At 38.2% G+C, this 13,214-nt stretch overlaps 1 protein-coding gene across 1 annotated transcript in view; it reads left to right on the top strand.

Annotated features, from left to right (window-relative positions):
• The window catches only part of SLC25A36 (solute carrier family 25 member 36), a 34,281-nt gene extending 22,340 nt beyond the window's left edge, over nucleotides 1-11,941 (top strand). Inside the window, exons 5-7 of the mRNA XM_076340853.1 lie at nucleotides 4,502-4,568; nucleotides 6,748-7,037; nucleotides 7,658-11,941. Of these exons, the coding sequence (XP_076196968.1) occupies nucleotides 4,502-4,568; nucleotides 6,748-7,037; nucleotides 7,658-7,851 (551 nt within the window). The 3' untranslated portion in view covers nucleotides 7,852-11,941. The remainder of the gene's footprint in view (nucleotides 1-4,501; nucleotides 4,569-6,747; nucleotides 7,038-7,657) is intronic.
• The last annotated feature ends 1,273 nt before the right edge of the window (nucleotides 11,942-13,214 follow it).

Here is a 13,214-nt window from a genome sequence, read left to right as displayed (position 1 = left end):
CTCTGCCTTCTCATTGCACTTATTCAACCTCTTTTGCCACAGAGTAAAAACTGGAGAAAACTGAATGAGATACTGAATTCCTGTATGGCTTTCTGATTTGCCTTTTTAATGATTCATAGCCTCATTCAGACAACATGGTTGCAAATCTGCTGCAAAACTACTTTGCCTTGTATGCTATTGCTGTTCTTTCTAGAACTCTACTGGCAAACCAACCCAAATGTAGATTATTTTTTAATTTATTAAAAAAAAAATTGGGACCACTTTATTACTCTTGTAATTTTTTAGTAGTATGTACACAGCTACTTAATACCAAATAAAATGCATATTTAGTTCATTGATTACTGATACTAGAAAGTTTGATTTCATAAGGCATCTATCTTGCTTTTTCAGTCCTAAGACAAGGCTAGCTTTTTTTGAATGATATTTGGGACGGAGTGGGGAAGGAGGAGGGTTCACTTGTAAATTTGATATATAGGTAAGTATTTGGAGATATAAAATTGAACTGCTGCAAATGAGCAGAAATTTCAGTACTCAGTGCATTTTACACAACTATTTTAATATCTGTGGCCTGTTCTGATTATTTTTCTGTCTTTTTTTCCTAAACTTTTACCTGAAAACAGTTAGATCTCACGATAACTAATTCACAAATCCTTCCAATGGGATTCGATTTGTACACGTGTGTCTGATGAGGTCACTGCTTGTTGTTATGATACAGAAAAGCCTGTGTCTATTTTAGGCATTTACTGTACATTTCTCCCGTGAAAAGAGTGAGATCGTGTCATCTCATGCTCCCCATCCGCAGGTCACTTCCTGCAGAAATATGGACTAACTTAAACCTCGTGAGTACTGAACTGAGCGTCTCTTGCAGCCTCTAGTGTAAGAACCACACATTGGGTTTGTAATATCTATTAAATAAACAAAATAAGGGGAATTCACTTTCATTATCTTGAACTCAGATGATGTGCATTGTGCAAAGACATCACTTCTCCTTAACTCTGTTAAGAGTTATTTTTTTCTGTGCAGTTCAGGGAAAGGTGGAAAATACCTTTCACTGATAGCTGCTACTTTACTTAGCTCTGGCTAATTGAAAGTCCCTATTGGGTTAAACAAGGCTTTTTTTTTTTTCCAGTGCCCCAGAGCTGCCTTTAAAATGCTGCAGCTGATATTGTGTTGTCACATTTATTTCAAAGACCTCTTTTCTTTTTCTTTTTTAATATGTATGTAATCTCCTTTCTGTCTCTTTGTTTTCTCTTTTGGTTTGTTTTTATTTTACTACTTTGGATTTTTAATTCAGCCTTCCATATTCACATGCGTCTGTATCAATTACATTGGCTTATAGATTTAAAAAAAACCTCTAACCTTTGAAATACTATGCATAATAGGAATACCTGGGATCTTACCTGTCAGTAGCTGGTATAGCTGAAAAAGTAGATTGAGATAATTCTTTCTGTCTGAAAGTGGGATACAATTTCATAGAAGAAAATAAAACATAGAGAAGTACAGGAGTTTCTGGTATTGCCAAATTGATCTACACTTCTAAGGAATCCAGAATCTTTCTTGAGGATACAACATGTTGATAAGCATTGTAAAGCATTATAAAGTTCACTGAGACTTCTAAAAAAAAAAAAAAAAAGAAAAATGAAACAATTGATAGAGCTTCATACTAGTTGTTGAAAGCCCCCCACCTTTATTTTTTAACAAGTCCTTTTGCTACAGATTTTCTGTATTTAAAAAGAAAAGCTTGTCTTATCAAAGATCCGAAATGGTATGTTTTGTGTTTTGGAGTGCTTTCCTTGGCGTCAGCATCACTCAACTCTTAATTTATTTTTCTTCTTCCACTAACTGTATTTACTACATTACCTGTAAGAATTGAGCTGTAGTAGTTTCATCTTGAAACCTGAATTATTGAAGGCTCTTTGATTTGAAAGCTTTGGTTTGAACTGTCATGCAATTTAGGCTTATGACAGCCCTAGGGGAAAAAATTGGCTATGGTGCTAAGCGTCTGATCCTACTGTTCGGGGTGCTATGCTTAAATAATGTTCAGAGCAACCCAGGAAGTACAAGTTCGGACAGAATAGGCTGCGTCCTGTGCCAACCACCCTTCACTGGCAATTCCCAATATACTCTTCCCAGCCTGCCTAGAAGTACCAGGCTGCTGCTGTGGGTGAATACAGTCACTGCTGCTGCGCAGACGCTGCCTCTGATCTCACCTGTGTGCTTCCTGTTCCCGATTCAGGATCTACAGAGCCTGTGGTTTTGGGCTGAATAGGAAGGAGAAAGGGCTGAGCAGATAATGCTTGTAACGTACAGCCTAGCAGTAACAAAATTCCAAAGCATGCAACTTAAATAGGAATGCAAAAGATTTCTTGGTCTTGTTCACTTGTAATTAAGAACTAGGAGGGACTTAAGAACTAATTTTGTTTTGTAGAGAGAAGTCTTTCCTGGAAAATGTATTGGTAGGGGAAGTTAGTAATTTTTCCCCATCTTATTTCAAAGCCTTTGTTGCAGTCCTGTGTGTTCCTAGTGCCCTTCACTGCACTATAGATATGGAAGGATTCTGATTTGAAGTAAAAGAAAATTAAAGCTTTCTTAGTGCTAGCATAAACAAATAAAAAATGCAAGAACAATGTTTCTTTTCAGTTTAGTTCCACCCAGGGTCAAGTGCTGTTGGAATCTGGAGTTTTTATGCCATTAAGTGGCAGGTCAGAGGGGCTGTGGCTAGTTGAACTACAGAACCTTTTTTGCGGATGCTGTATGTTTTAAAGACATCCGTGCCTTGTTATGGCAGAGTAGTTTACTGATGCTTTGAGTTTTTATATAATTATTTACCTACATGAAATGTAGATATAAAACACTTCTGGCTTGTTAGCATTTCACTCCATCACATGAAGGGCTATATATGTACCTAGTCATAGAAAAAAATGAGTAGTGTATAAAAAAAAAAGCCAACCCCAAACCTTTGTTATCTGCCACAGGAAGTTAGTTAAGAGGTTTGAGTCAGTTTAAAAATCTATTTAATCAAAAGATTAAACTGAAATCTGTAACGTGGTTTTGCTATTTTGGCACAGAAATATAGCTAAATCTTAGTAGCTGCTAAACTGTGTAGTTTGTCTTTAGAACTGTAACTGAAAATCATAATGACCTATTTAATATTTGGGAGCGGGGTAGAACAAACCTTAAAACAGTTAAGATCCCCTGGCATTTCTCTGAGTATTGCAGTCATTTGTGTGCAATGTAAACCTGGATTGTGATTGAACAGAAGTAACATGTATGCAAGCAGTTCTGCTAAATATATATATATATGTAAGCTGTTAATGATCTCCATAAACAAGCTTATCAATAGCCTGTTCGTTGTATAAGTATTGTGCACCAGATATGCACTGAACAAGGTAACTCTTTGTTGCTTTCCCACAACCCCAGTCCATTCCCTTGCAGGAGGGCAGCATGTCTTTGTAGTGATATACAAGTGATGTGTGTCACTTAGAAAGCAAGTGTCTAAATTTATCATCTCTTGCCTGGCCATGTTCCAGCTCTTCCCTCTTCCTCTTCTCTCCTGCAGACATGACACCTCATTAATGGTGCATGTGTGGTATTACAACTCTAGATGGTCTTTTATTTTACTTTTTTTTTCAGAGCTGCCTTTCACTCTGCTCTTTTTCTCTCCACGGTTGTGCAGAAGTAAGAGTGATTCTTACTTCTTTTCTTTCTTTTTTTTTAATTTGTTTCCTTTTCTCTTTCTTCCTTTTCTTTTTCTTTAGTGGACTGAAAATCAAAGCTTTAACCCTTAGCCCTTATGCAAGCCTGAATAGTTGCTGTCTGTCTGGATAGTTAGAAGACATACTATTTACTTTAACAATTTAAACACTCATATGCTTGTAAAAGTATTCCTAGGCCAACCAACAGTCGCTGCTTTGAATACTAAATAAAACTTTAGCACTCAAATTTAACTGCTCTTTATAGTTCAGTATTAAAAGGTCTCTTAACTTACAGTAATACATGCCTTTTAACTGCACCTAAAGTAGTATTTATTCAGTCTGCATGCTTTTAAACTCGGATTGTATTTCAGGTAGCAAATTAAATTGACACAATGTTTTATACCATCTCAAATTGCTATAGCTGTATCCGCAATGCATTCTTATTGACATGTTTGCCAAATTGGCTAATATTAGTCTAGCTAGCTTTGCTGTTCTGTGGTGTCAAAACAGGGTTGGTATGATTAGGTAGGCAGAGAAATGTACACAATTGGGCTTATTTTATATGGGGCGTCTCTTGCTAAGAATCAAACTTACTCAACATTAATGTAAAATTAAAAAAATAAGCTAAATATTTATTGGCTGTATGGATTCATAAAATATCAGTAAAGGGCTACAATGGGTACTTTCTAAAAATCAGTATAGTCCGAGTTTTTGCATCCACTGTACCTTACTCTGTGCGTTTCGAACTTAGATGCAGTTGCTCTTGTGATACTATCACATCTAACTTTTCTTTTTAAATATTTTAGGTTTTACTGCGATCACAACAACTAATCCCATTTGGCTAGTAAAGACACGATTACAGCTTGATGCAAGGTATAGTGACAATTGGAAATATCACTGCTGTGATAAGATTTCGCTTAAATGTTGTGAATCTGTTCTGCATCCCAAAATGGAATGATTCTTTAAATATCCAATGTTTTGAATTGGAAAGTTGATGCTGATGTATCTACAAATTAGACTATCATTTTTCTTTATTTTAGTCTCTGTTCTGAAGCATGCTTGAGGCCCTACAGTAGACTGGCCAGCAAATTTGGAATTGATTACAAGGTTAACAGTCTTATTAAAATAATGTTTTACCAACCATATGCTTACATTCTCCTTCAGTAATACATTCTCTTTGTTTTTAGCTGTTGAGCTAAACCTTCCTGAAATAAGGATTTAAGTATTTTAACAAAGTTTAGAAAAATGCCTGAAACATCCTGGTTTTCATTTTTTACATACAATGAGCTCTAGCTTATAAAAAGGGGAAGACTGCTTTCATGGATCAAAACACAGGAATTGTCCTAATGCAGGACAGTCATTAGAAGTTGTTTGGGCTTATTACAGAATTGATTACAGAAACTGTTTATTATTACGAAACTTGTAAGGAAGTAGAATTCTATGCAAACAGGGAGGAAGAAAGACCTTTATATTCCCATCTATTTAAAACTGTAGGGAGAGACTGATACGATGCAAGTGTCTCAGTGCAACTCTCTTCATTTTATAGACTTTCTTACTGAAAACTTAGCATGCAATATAAAACCCTTTCTTCAGCCATCCTAAATACATTGAGCCACATATTCCTATTTTGGAGATCTGTTGGACTTTCTGTATTGAGTGCATATTAGCATTTTTCCTCTTAGCAGGCATATTGTCAGCTGCAAGGTGACCACGGTAAATATGTCCCAGAACTAGTTTTACCGTGAGATTTTTTTTGCGATGCATTGGAGCATTTTTGCATTTTGCATTTTTGCATTTTTACGAGCATTGGACTCTAATATACAGTAAGGCAAGCAAGCCCCATGGCAAGCACAGGAGCCTGCCAATTAATAGCTAAACAGCTATAACAGGTATAAATTCGATCTAGCACATTCCAATCAAACCTGTCATTATCTCGAACCCTTCGAGCCCACGTTGGGCGCCAAAAAGGACTGTCGTGGTTTAACCTCAGCCGGCAACTAAGCACCACGCAGCCGCTCGCTCACTCCCCCCCAGTGGGATGGGGGAGAGAATCGGAAATTGTGCTTGGTACCTTGTTTCATTGCTGTCTGACATTGCAGGTTCAAACCATCAGGACTTAAATTCTGCCATCGAGTCATGCCTCATGCTACTTACATGATAGCAGCTGCCACTGTCTGTCTTGCTTTGACAGTATCCATATGAGTTACCGTAACTTCTTACAAGGTTATTTGCTGTTTTATTCTGACTTGCTCGCTCGGGAGACCTCTGCTGGCAGAATCCATATGCTTCAAGTGTCTGTACTTGCTGCTGCAATGAAGCATATTTTATGCAGTGTTGTAATGGTTTTGCATAGCTGTGTACAGTATGCGAAGTATTTCAATATGCATGATTCAATTCAGTGAGCAAGCTAAAAATGGGAATAGGATTTTTATTTACCAAATACTGCTTGATACAGTCATGTCTAATGAGTATTTTCCTTGACATCAGCAGTGGCTTAGTTGAATCAAATAACAGCTACCTGTGTTGTATTGGTTGGTATGCTCCTTTTGGATGTGCTAGTTATTTGCTGATAGCTGTGATGCTATGAGGCCTGCTGTTCGAACTCTTAGCCACTGTAATTACATGCTATGGAGCTGTTTATTTGAGGCAAAATTTAGGGGAAATCCACTCCCATTATGCAGAAGAAAACGGTCTCTTTCTTTCATGAGTCACTGACATTGACATCTGGGAGTCTGTTTTCAAGCAGTTTAGTCCTTTATTCCGTAAGACTTGGGGAGGCCTAGAGCTGTTCAGCTTGTCCACGTGATACTCTTTAGTCACCATACGAACTTTGCCTTGGATTCAGTGTAGTGCTTCACCTGTGTTTAGTGCTGAAGGCCTTTGAGATTTTCACTTTAAGTTCTGCATGTTCTTATATGTATCTGAACTGGAGCCCCTCAGCATCAGTGTGAGATGTTTCCCAAGTCCTCTTGTCACTCAGGCAGAACTGTTTAATTATTTTCCAGTCTCAAGTTGCACTAGCTTGATGTCTGTCCTGTTTTCTCCTTTCTAGGAATCGTGGAGAAAAGCGAATGAGTGCTTTTGAATGTGTCCGAAAAGTTTATCGATCAGATGGTATTAAAGGCTTTTACAGAGGAATGTCGGCATCCTACGCAGGCATATCTGAGACTGTTATTCATTTTGTTATTTATGAGAGTATTAAGAGAAAACTACTGGAGTATAAGACTGCTTCTGCCATGGACAATGAGGATGAATCGGCAAAAGAAGCTTCGGACTTTGTTGGAATGATGATGGCTGCTGCCACTTCCAAAACTTGTGCAACATCAATAGCGTATCCCCATGGTAAGTGGGGCATGTACAGCTGAGAGCCTGAATCAAATTGATCAAAGGGAGTCTTTTCAGTGATACTTGTAGCAGACTTTGGCTCACTTGCTCAAGAACTATTTCTTTGTCTAAAGTTTTTCTCGTCAGATTCAACGAGTCCACGTGAGTATAGTATTCAGAAACGGGAGTATGTTTAAGTGGATATCTAGCATTGCCTCTTCTTAGGCGATGTTTGTTTTTTCCAAAGGATTTGCCAGGGTATGGCCCAAGTACTTAAGGAGAAGGTACCTTTTTCATTTGCAATCTCTCTATATACTCAGCAATTTCACATAATTTGCCAGCAAGTTCTTGACAGCCTGTTTCCAGACTAGTTTCACTTTCAGTTGCACTTAATTTTCCTGCAAAGTAGTTGCGTATACATTGTTTGTTAATGGATTGAGTACTTCGTTAGTGGTAACTTCCAAGCTAAAACGTAAGCCCAAACAACAGTCTGGATTTTAACTAAGCAAATGAACTTTCCTTGCTTAGTTAGATATCTAATACTGCCAAAAATTTAACTTGTTTTCCTTACACATACTTGGTTTGCTTCTTTGTCTGAAAAGTGGTGAACATAACCACATGTGGTTTTCTTTGTACAGAGGTTGTACGAACAAGACTAAGAGAAGAGGGAACAAAATACAGAGCTTTCTTCCAGACACTATCTTTGCTTGTGCGAGAAGAAGGGTATGGATCCCTCTACCGAGGTTTAACTACACATCTGATCAGACAGATTCCAAACACGGCTATCATGATGTCAACCTATGAAGTGGTAGTCTACTTGCTCGATGGATAGCAGTGTGACAAGGCTTCCTAGAAGAAGGTGGAAGATGGAAAGACTGGAGTGGACCACTGAATGTCAATGCCAATGTGGTGGGCAAAAGGAAAGTTGTATCAGGAACACGCAGCTATGGACAAAACAGAAGGTTGATTGTGGGCAACTGAATAATTTTGCTGCCTTATTGTATGGTCTCTTGGCAATGTGACAAATGGGAACTGCCCCTTAGGGAATGCCTTTATACATCTCTTAATTCAAAATTGTTACTCTCTTTTCATCTGTTAGTCTAGACAAGGCCATTCAGTCATCTTCAGAGACCTGATGGGTGAGGGAGGGGGCGTAAAATATATTCTTGGGCAGCCTTATTCACTTCTCTTAGTGATTGCTCTCAACTACATCCTTTTTGTTCTGTTTTACTGCACAGTAACCTGTTGGAAGAATGGGGAAGACAGTACTTTTATACCTTTCCATACCTAAAACTTCCATTCAGTTGCTCTGAAGATTCATAAAGAGACTGAGGTAGTAGTCAGTGTGTAAAGTTTTCCATGTTGCTACCTCAAGACAAAATATGGCGCAGGGACCCAAACAGAGTTATTTCTTCACTACAAAAGGTGATACTTGTGTTTTGTTTTTTTTTAAGTTTGAGCAGTATTGTAGGTTAGTGAGAGAGGATCTGACTGTTGAACTCTTCAGGCTATCAATCTGTTAAAATTGGTGTATGTGGATTTTTAGTTCTGCCACATCATCCTTTTTCTTTTCTGGAACTTTCCTTCTTTAAGTAAGAGACACCTATGAAATGTTCTCCTATATCATCAGTTTTCCTTGCCAATCTGTCAGGTCACTCACACAGCTAAGGAAGAACCTGCTGAATGCTACTTCATAGCCTTTTTAAGGATTCGTAATGTGATGAGAAATCTCAACCAGTCCAGCCTACTATTTGTGAAGACAGGATTCACTCAAATAGTTTCATGCTACCTAAGAACAAGCTGTATTACCCTAAAATGTCTGGCAAATCCTGACTGGGATTACCAGTATCTATATGGGAGAACACATCACCATGGCTAAGGTGACCAGAAAGCAGAAAACAGTTGTGATCTTTTCAGTGCAGACAGCCTCTGTGTAGAACAATGGAGAAAATTGTAATTAAGACTTTTCTTGTAAGCATTCCCCTTGATAATTGCTGTATCACTTCTTCCAACTTGAGCCTGTGTACTGAACTGCAGCTGACAGTATAACCTTGTCCTCCAAATTATCTGAATGTTCAGGCATTGTTTTTGTTGTTCTATAAGGCAATTGCAAAACAATGCTTTGCATTCAGCAGTGAGGCTTAGCTAGTTTATTCTGCCATAATTTACAGGGTTTTCCAAAACCATACAGCTGGAGTGTCAAAATCAGAAGCTTAATGTTACAAGAACTTGTACAGCTTTCCAAACAGATATCTATCTTTTATCTGCACCTTGAGTACTTCTCAGTCTGCATCCATGATCCTTATGAGGAAGATGATCATTATAAATTGGGGGCAATAGCTTTCTACATATAAATGCTGCTACACTGGTGTGGACAGAACTGTGCTATCAACTCTTCCAGTGTGGTACTTCAGTACATTTAAACTGTGCGTTGTGTGCAATGGCTTTATTTTATGAATGACTCCTTATGCACTTTGTGGCCTTCTTATGGCTTGTGACTTTTCTTCCTCTTACTGGTTATCTGTAGTCAATCTGTGTTCAGAACATGCAGTTTGGTTTTAAACAAAGCATGTGGTTTGATTTCTGTGTAAGCTGTGCAGGGTAAAACATTTTATGCTCTAGATCCATAGCATCTCTGTTGCAGTAGTTCTGTAGGCTGTATGTAAAAGCTCAAAGCTTACAGAACAATCAGTCTGGGTTTTTCTCACTTGCTCTCCTTTATTTTGACCCTTGTCATGTTCTCCACACAGTGTCAGAGTATTTGAGTACTTCATGTAATTCTCTGTACTAATTGCTCATCCTTCTAAAAGCCACCTATAGTATGTACAGCAACCTTGCCGTGGAGGCTTGGCTGTATTGACGTCCTTCTCCTTGGAAAATGTTTTCTTACCTTTTTAAAGACAGATAGCATGGTCTGTGATGTGACCAAAGGTGAACTTGATTGTTTTAAAGAAGTGAGGGGAGTGCTTAAACGCGTGTTCTAAAGTGGGCTTTTTCTAGTGATCTCTCTAGGAAAAGTCTGGAGTATTCATGACTTTGAGCTAAGTCTTGCTGTGATGCCATTGTTGAGATAACTAAGTGCAGGAATAGCTACTTACTGTAATTTTTGTTCTGTAGAAAGTGGATGTACTCTTCAGGCTATCCAGATTATTCAGCCATAGCCAAAATGTAAATTGGCAAAGACATTATTCAGCTGTGAAGTTCAGGAATACAATTAACATTTGGATTAGCCTAGGCTTCATGAGAGTTACTCTCCTCTGTTTATTGGATATGTTCTCCCTTGGTTACGTGTTCATCTCCCATTAATTCACTGGGTACCGTGTGTGTGCCTTGTCTGGGTGAGAACAGACCCCCTGGAGTTGCTAAGTAGAAAATCTTAACTAAGACAACTGAATATGGGAGACAACAGCTAAAAATAGACAATCAGCTTATTATTCCACCTTTTTAATGGGTGTTTAAGCAGTGTTTTAAACTTCAGGGGTGATCTTCTTTTTGGCTTGCTTTACATAACAAAACATAAACCCAAAGTCTCTTGAGATTTTTTGTTATTTTTAAACTACCAGTACATACAAAGTTACCTCTGAAATATTTCCCAAAGATCTTTAAATTATTTATATAATTTTCTTGATATTTATTATAAAAACTCAAAGGGAATAAGAAGATGCTACATTCAGTAATATCCTTAACTACAGAACTGAAAGGAGTGCATTTAAACTTTCTTGTAACTTAGATGGTCATCCTGATTTATATTTGAATGTAGTGTATTTATGTCATACTTTTCTGTGCTAGAGGCAAAGGTCTTGGATGTCTGAAAAACTCTCAGTAATTAATTGGTTTCCTCATATTTCCCTTGCCTAGACAAAACTTAAATGTTATTGCGAGCTGTTAATTTTGACTCGGCAACCGGTTAGATTTGGGAAACACTGTGAGACTGCGGTTTCCCGAAGCAGTCAAAAGATGGCACTGGAGCATGCATTCATCGGAGGGAAAAGGGGCTCCTCTGCCAGGGCCTGGCCAGCTCGGTGCCTTACGGTGCACTGGCTGTCACTGAGTGCCCGTGGCATGTTGGGGGGACGTGGCAAGGGTGGCCCGAGTTTGGAAAGCCATAAAAAAAACAGATTTCAGTGAATGCAGTTGCATTTCACAGCCCCTCTATTACCCGTTTGGTCCCTGTAGCGCCGTATAAAAACAGGCGAGTTTTGTGTTGCAGAGGGCTGAGCCCAGCCTTCAAACCGACTGACATATCTGCTGTTTCTGTCTGAGTTTCCAATCTGCTAGCCTGTGTTGTTTTAAGTAGGTTTACACTAGGGATTTATGGAGTTTTTTGGTTCTTTTAATAGTAACTGAAACATCAACCTGTCCACTTGTACATTGACATTGCACCTATCTAGTTCCCTGTTTACATAATGCACTCCATATATTTCCTTTCTGATTGAGATGTTTATTAATGACAGTTTCTGCTATTCTGTTTTTGTTCTTATAATGACATTTGTAACATTCCTCAGACTGTAGCATTTTAAAAGAATGCTTCCAGAGACAAAAGATTGGAGAGCCTTTATAAATGTTGCTTCCTGTTTAAACTGTTTAAATTCAGAAAACAAGCTGAACACTGCAGTGTGCCTGGGTAAATGTACTACTTCTTTCAACTTTGTCTGTTAAGACTCAGTTATGTAAGTTTTCAGTTCTTCTATTTGAGAGTCTGCCTACCCTGCATATGTGAACATAATTATGCCCTTGGAGTCATAGCTAAACACTCACAAGTGACAGTTTGAGAATACTTCAGTGCTCATGTGAGGTTTGCTATTATTCTTGCATACATGTAGTTGGCTGTAAACTATGTGCATTTACTCTGTATTTATATAGTTAACTTTTTTGTTTGGATTGCTTTAAACTTCAAAGCGAATTAAAATTATGTGCTTCTATTCAAACGTTGCCTTCTGTGCTAAACTGTATGCTATTTTTAACCTTTTAATTTTTTTTATTATTGATATATACCAGTGCCTGGACAGTTGTGATTAAAAATGAGCAATTCAGAGGAGATCCCAGTGAATCACTTCATCTTGTGCCATTTTACAGTAGCTGAAAATAATGTATCTGTATTGTACCTATAATATGTTATTTTTGGAGAGGGGTTCATGGATGACTTAAACTAGTTGGATGTGTTCTTGCAGTTGGATTTGAATACTGTTACTTCTGTAGAACTGTTACTGTCTGTCAACTGAGATTCAGTAACTAGTGATCAGAAAACTCGTATCCATTTCAAGTCCCAGCTAGCACAAACCACTGCTGAGAAAAATGAAGGGCAGTAATTCCGTAAAATGTTCAGAATTAATTGCATGTGCAGTTATAACCAAGTCCTTGAATCTGAAACATTATTAGATCTTGTTTCTCTTAACAGTAGCTGTTTGATCTGAAGTCTGTCCTCAGAACTTCCTCAGAAATCATTCTGCAAATGTGTATGTAGGTTTTGTTTGGTGGTGATTGTGTGCTGCATTTTTTTCCCGTCAGTGTGTGTTCTGGAACTGAATCCTTTGCAGCCTTTAATATGGAGCCAGGCTTGATGCCTCTGATTTGATTCTTTCAGCTATTCAGAACTATTTCAAAACTTGCATTAAAACAGCACATCTGTGATAACTTTTCTTTTCTTCCAGTAGGTGTTAATGTGAATTGACCTACCTTGCTCTGCTTCTAAGGCTTTCTGGCTTCCAGGTCAGCCAGGCTTAGAGGTGATCAGTCTTCTGGAATTGGTACAGGCAACCAGTGTGCTTATCCCTGACACATCTGAAATTATGTCTCGTAACTGGCATAATTGTAACTGTCTGTAATTGATCTTCCACTTAACTCTCTGAAAGAGGCAGATTGGCAGGGCAGAGCTCAGGTTAAGTGTTTGGGGATGTTTTGACATTCGTGCTGCTTTACAACCCCTTCTGCCGGAGGGGTTGTAATTAAACTTGCCCTGGACAAAAAGCATGTATGTAAAATGAAGGTATGTTTAAACTCCTAATTGAGTTAGGGCTTGGCATCAATGCAGTAGTGTAGTCTGATGTAGATGCAACCTAAAAGCGTGTGAGGTTTAGCAATGATCTCTTTCACAGAAGAAAGCCCTTGAATTTGGTAATGCACTTAACACTAAAATAAAAAGGTACTTCTGAAGACAAATACTCCTCTCATCTTCTCCGCGCTGTTGCCAGCCAG

Source organism: Aptenodytes patagonicus, chromosome 6, assembly GCF_965638725.1.
Source record: "Aptenodytes patagonicus chromosome 6, bAptPat1.pri.cur, whole genome shotgun sequence".
Lineage (NCBI taxonomy): Eukaryota > Metazoa > Chordata > Aves > Sphenisciformes > Spheniscidae > Aptenodytes > Aptenodytes patagonicus.
The sequence above is the reverse complement of the archived record's forward strand: the minus strand, read 5'-3'. Positions and strand labels throughout refer to the sequence as shown.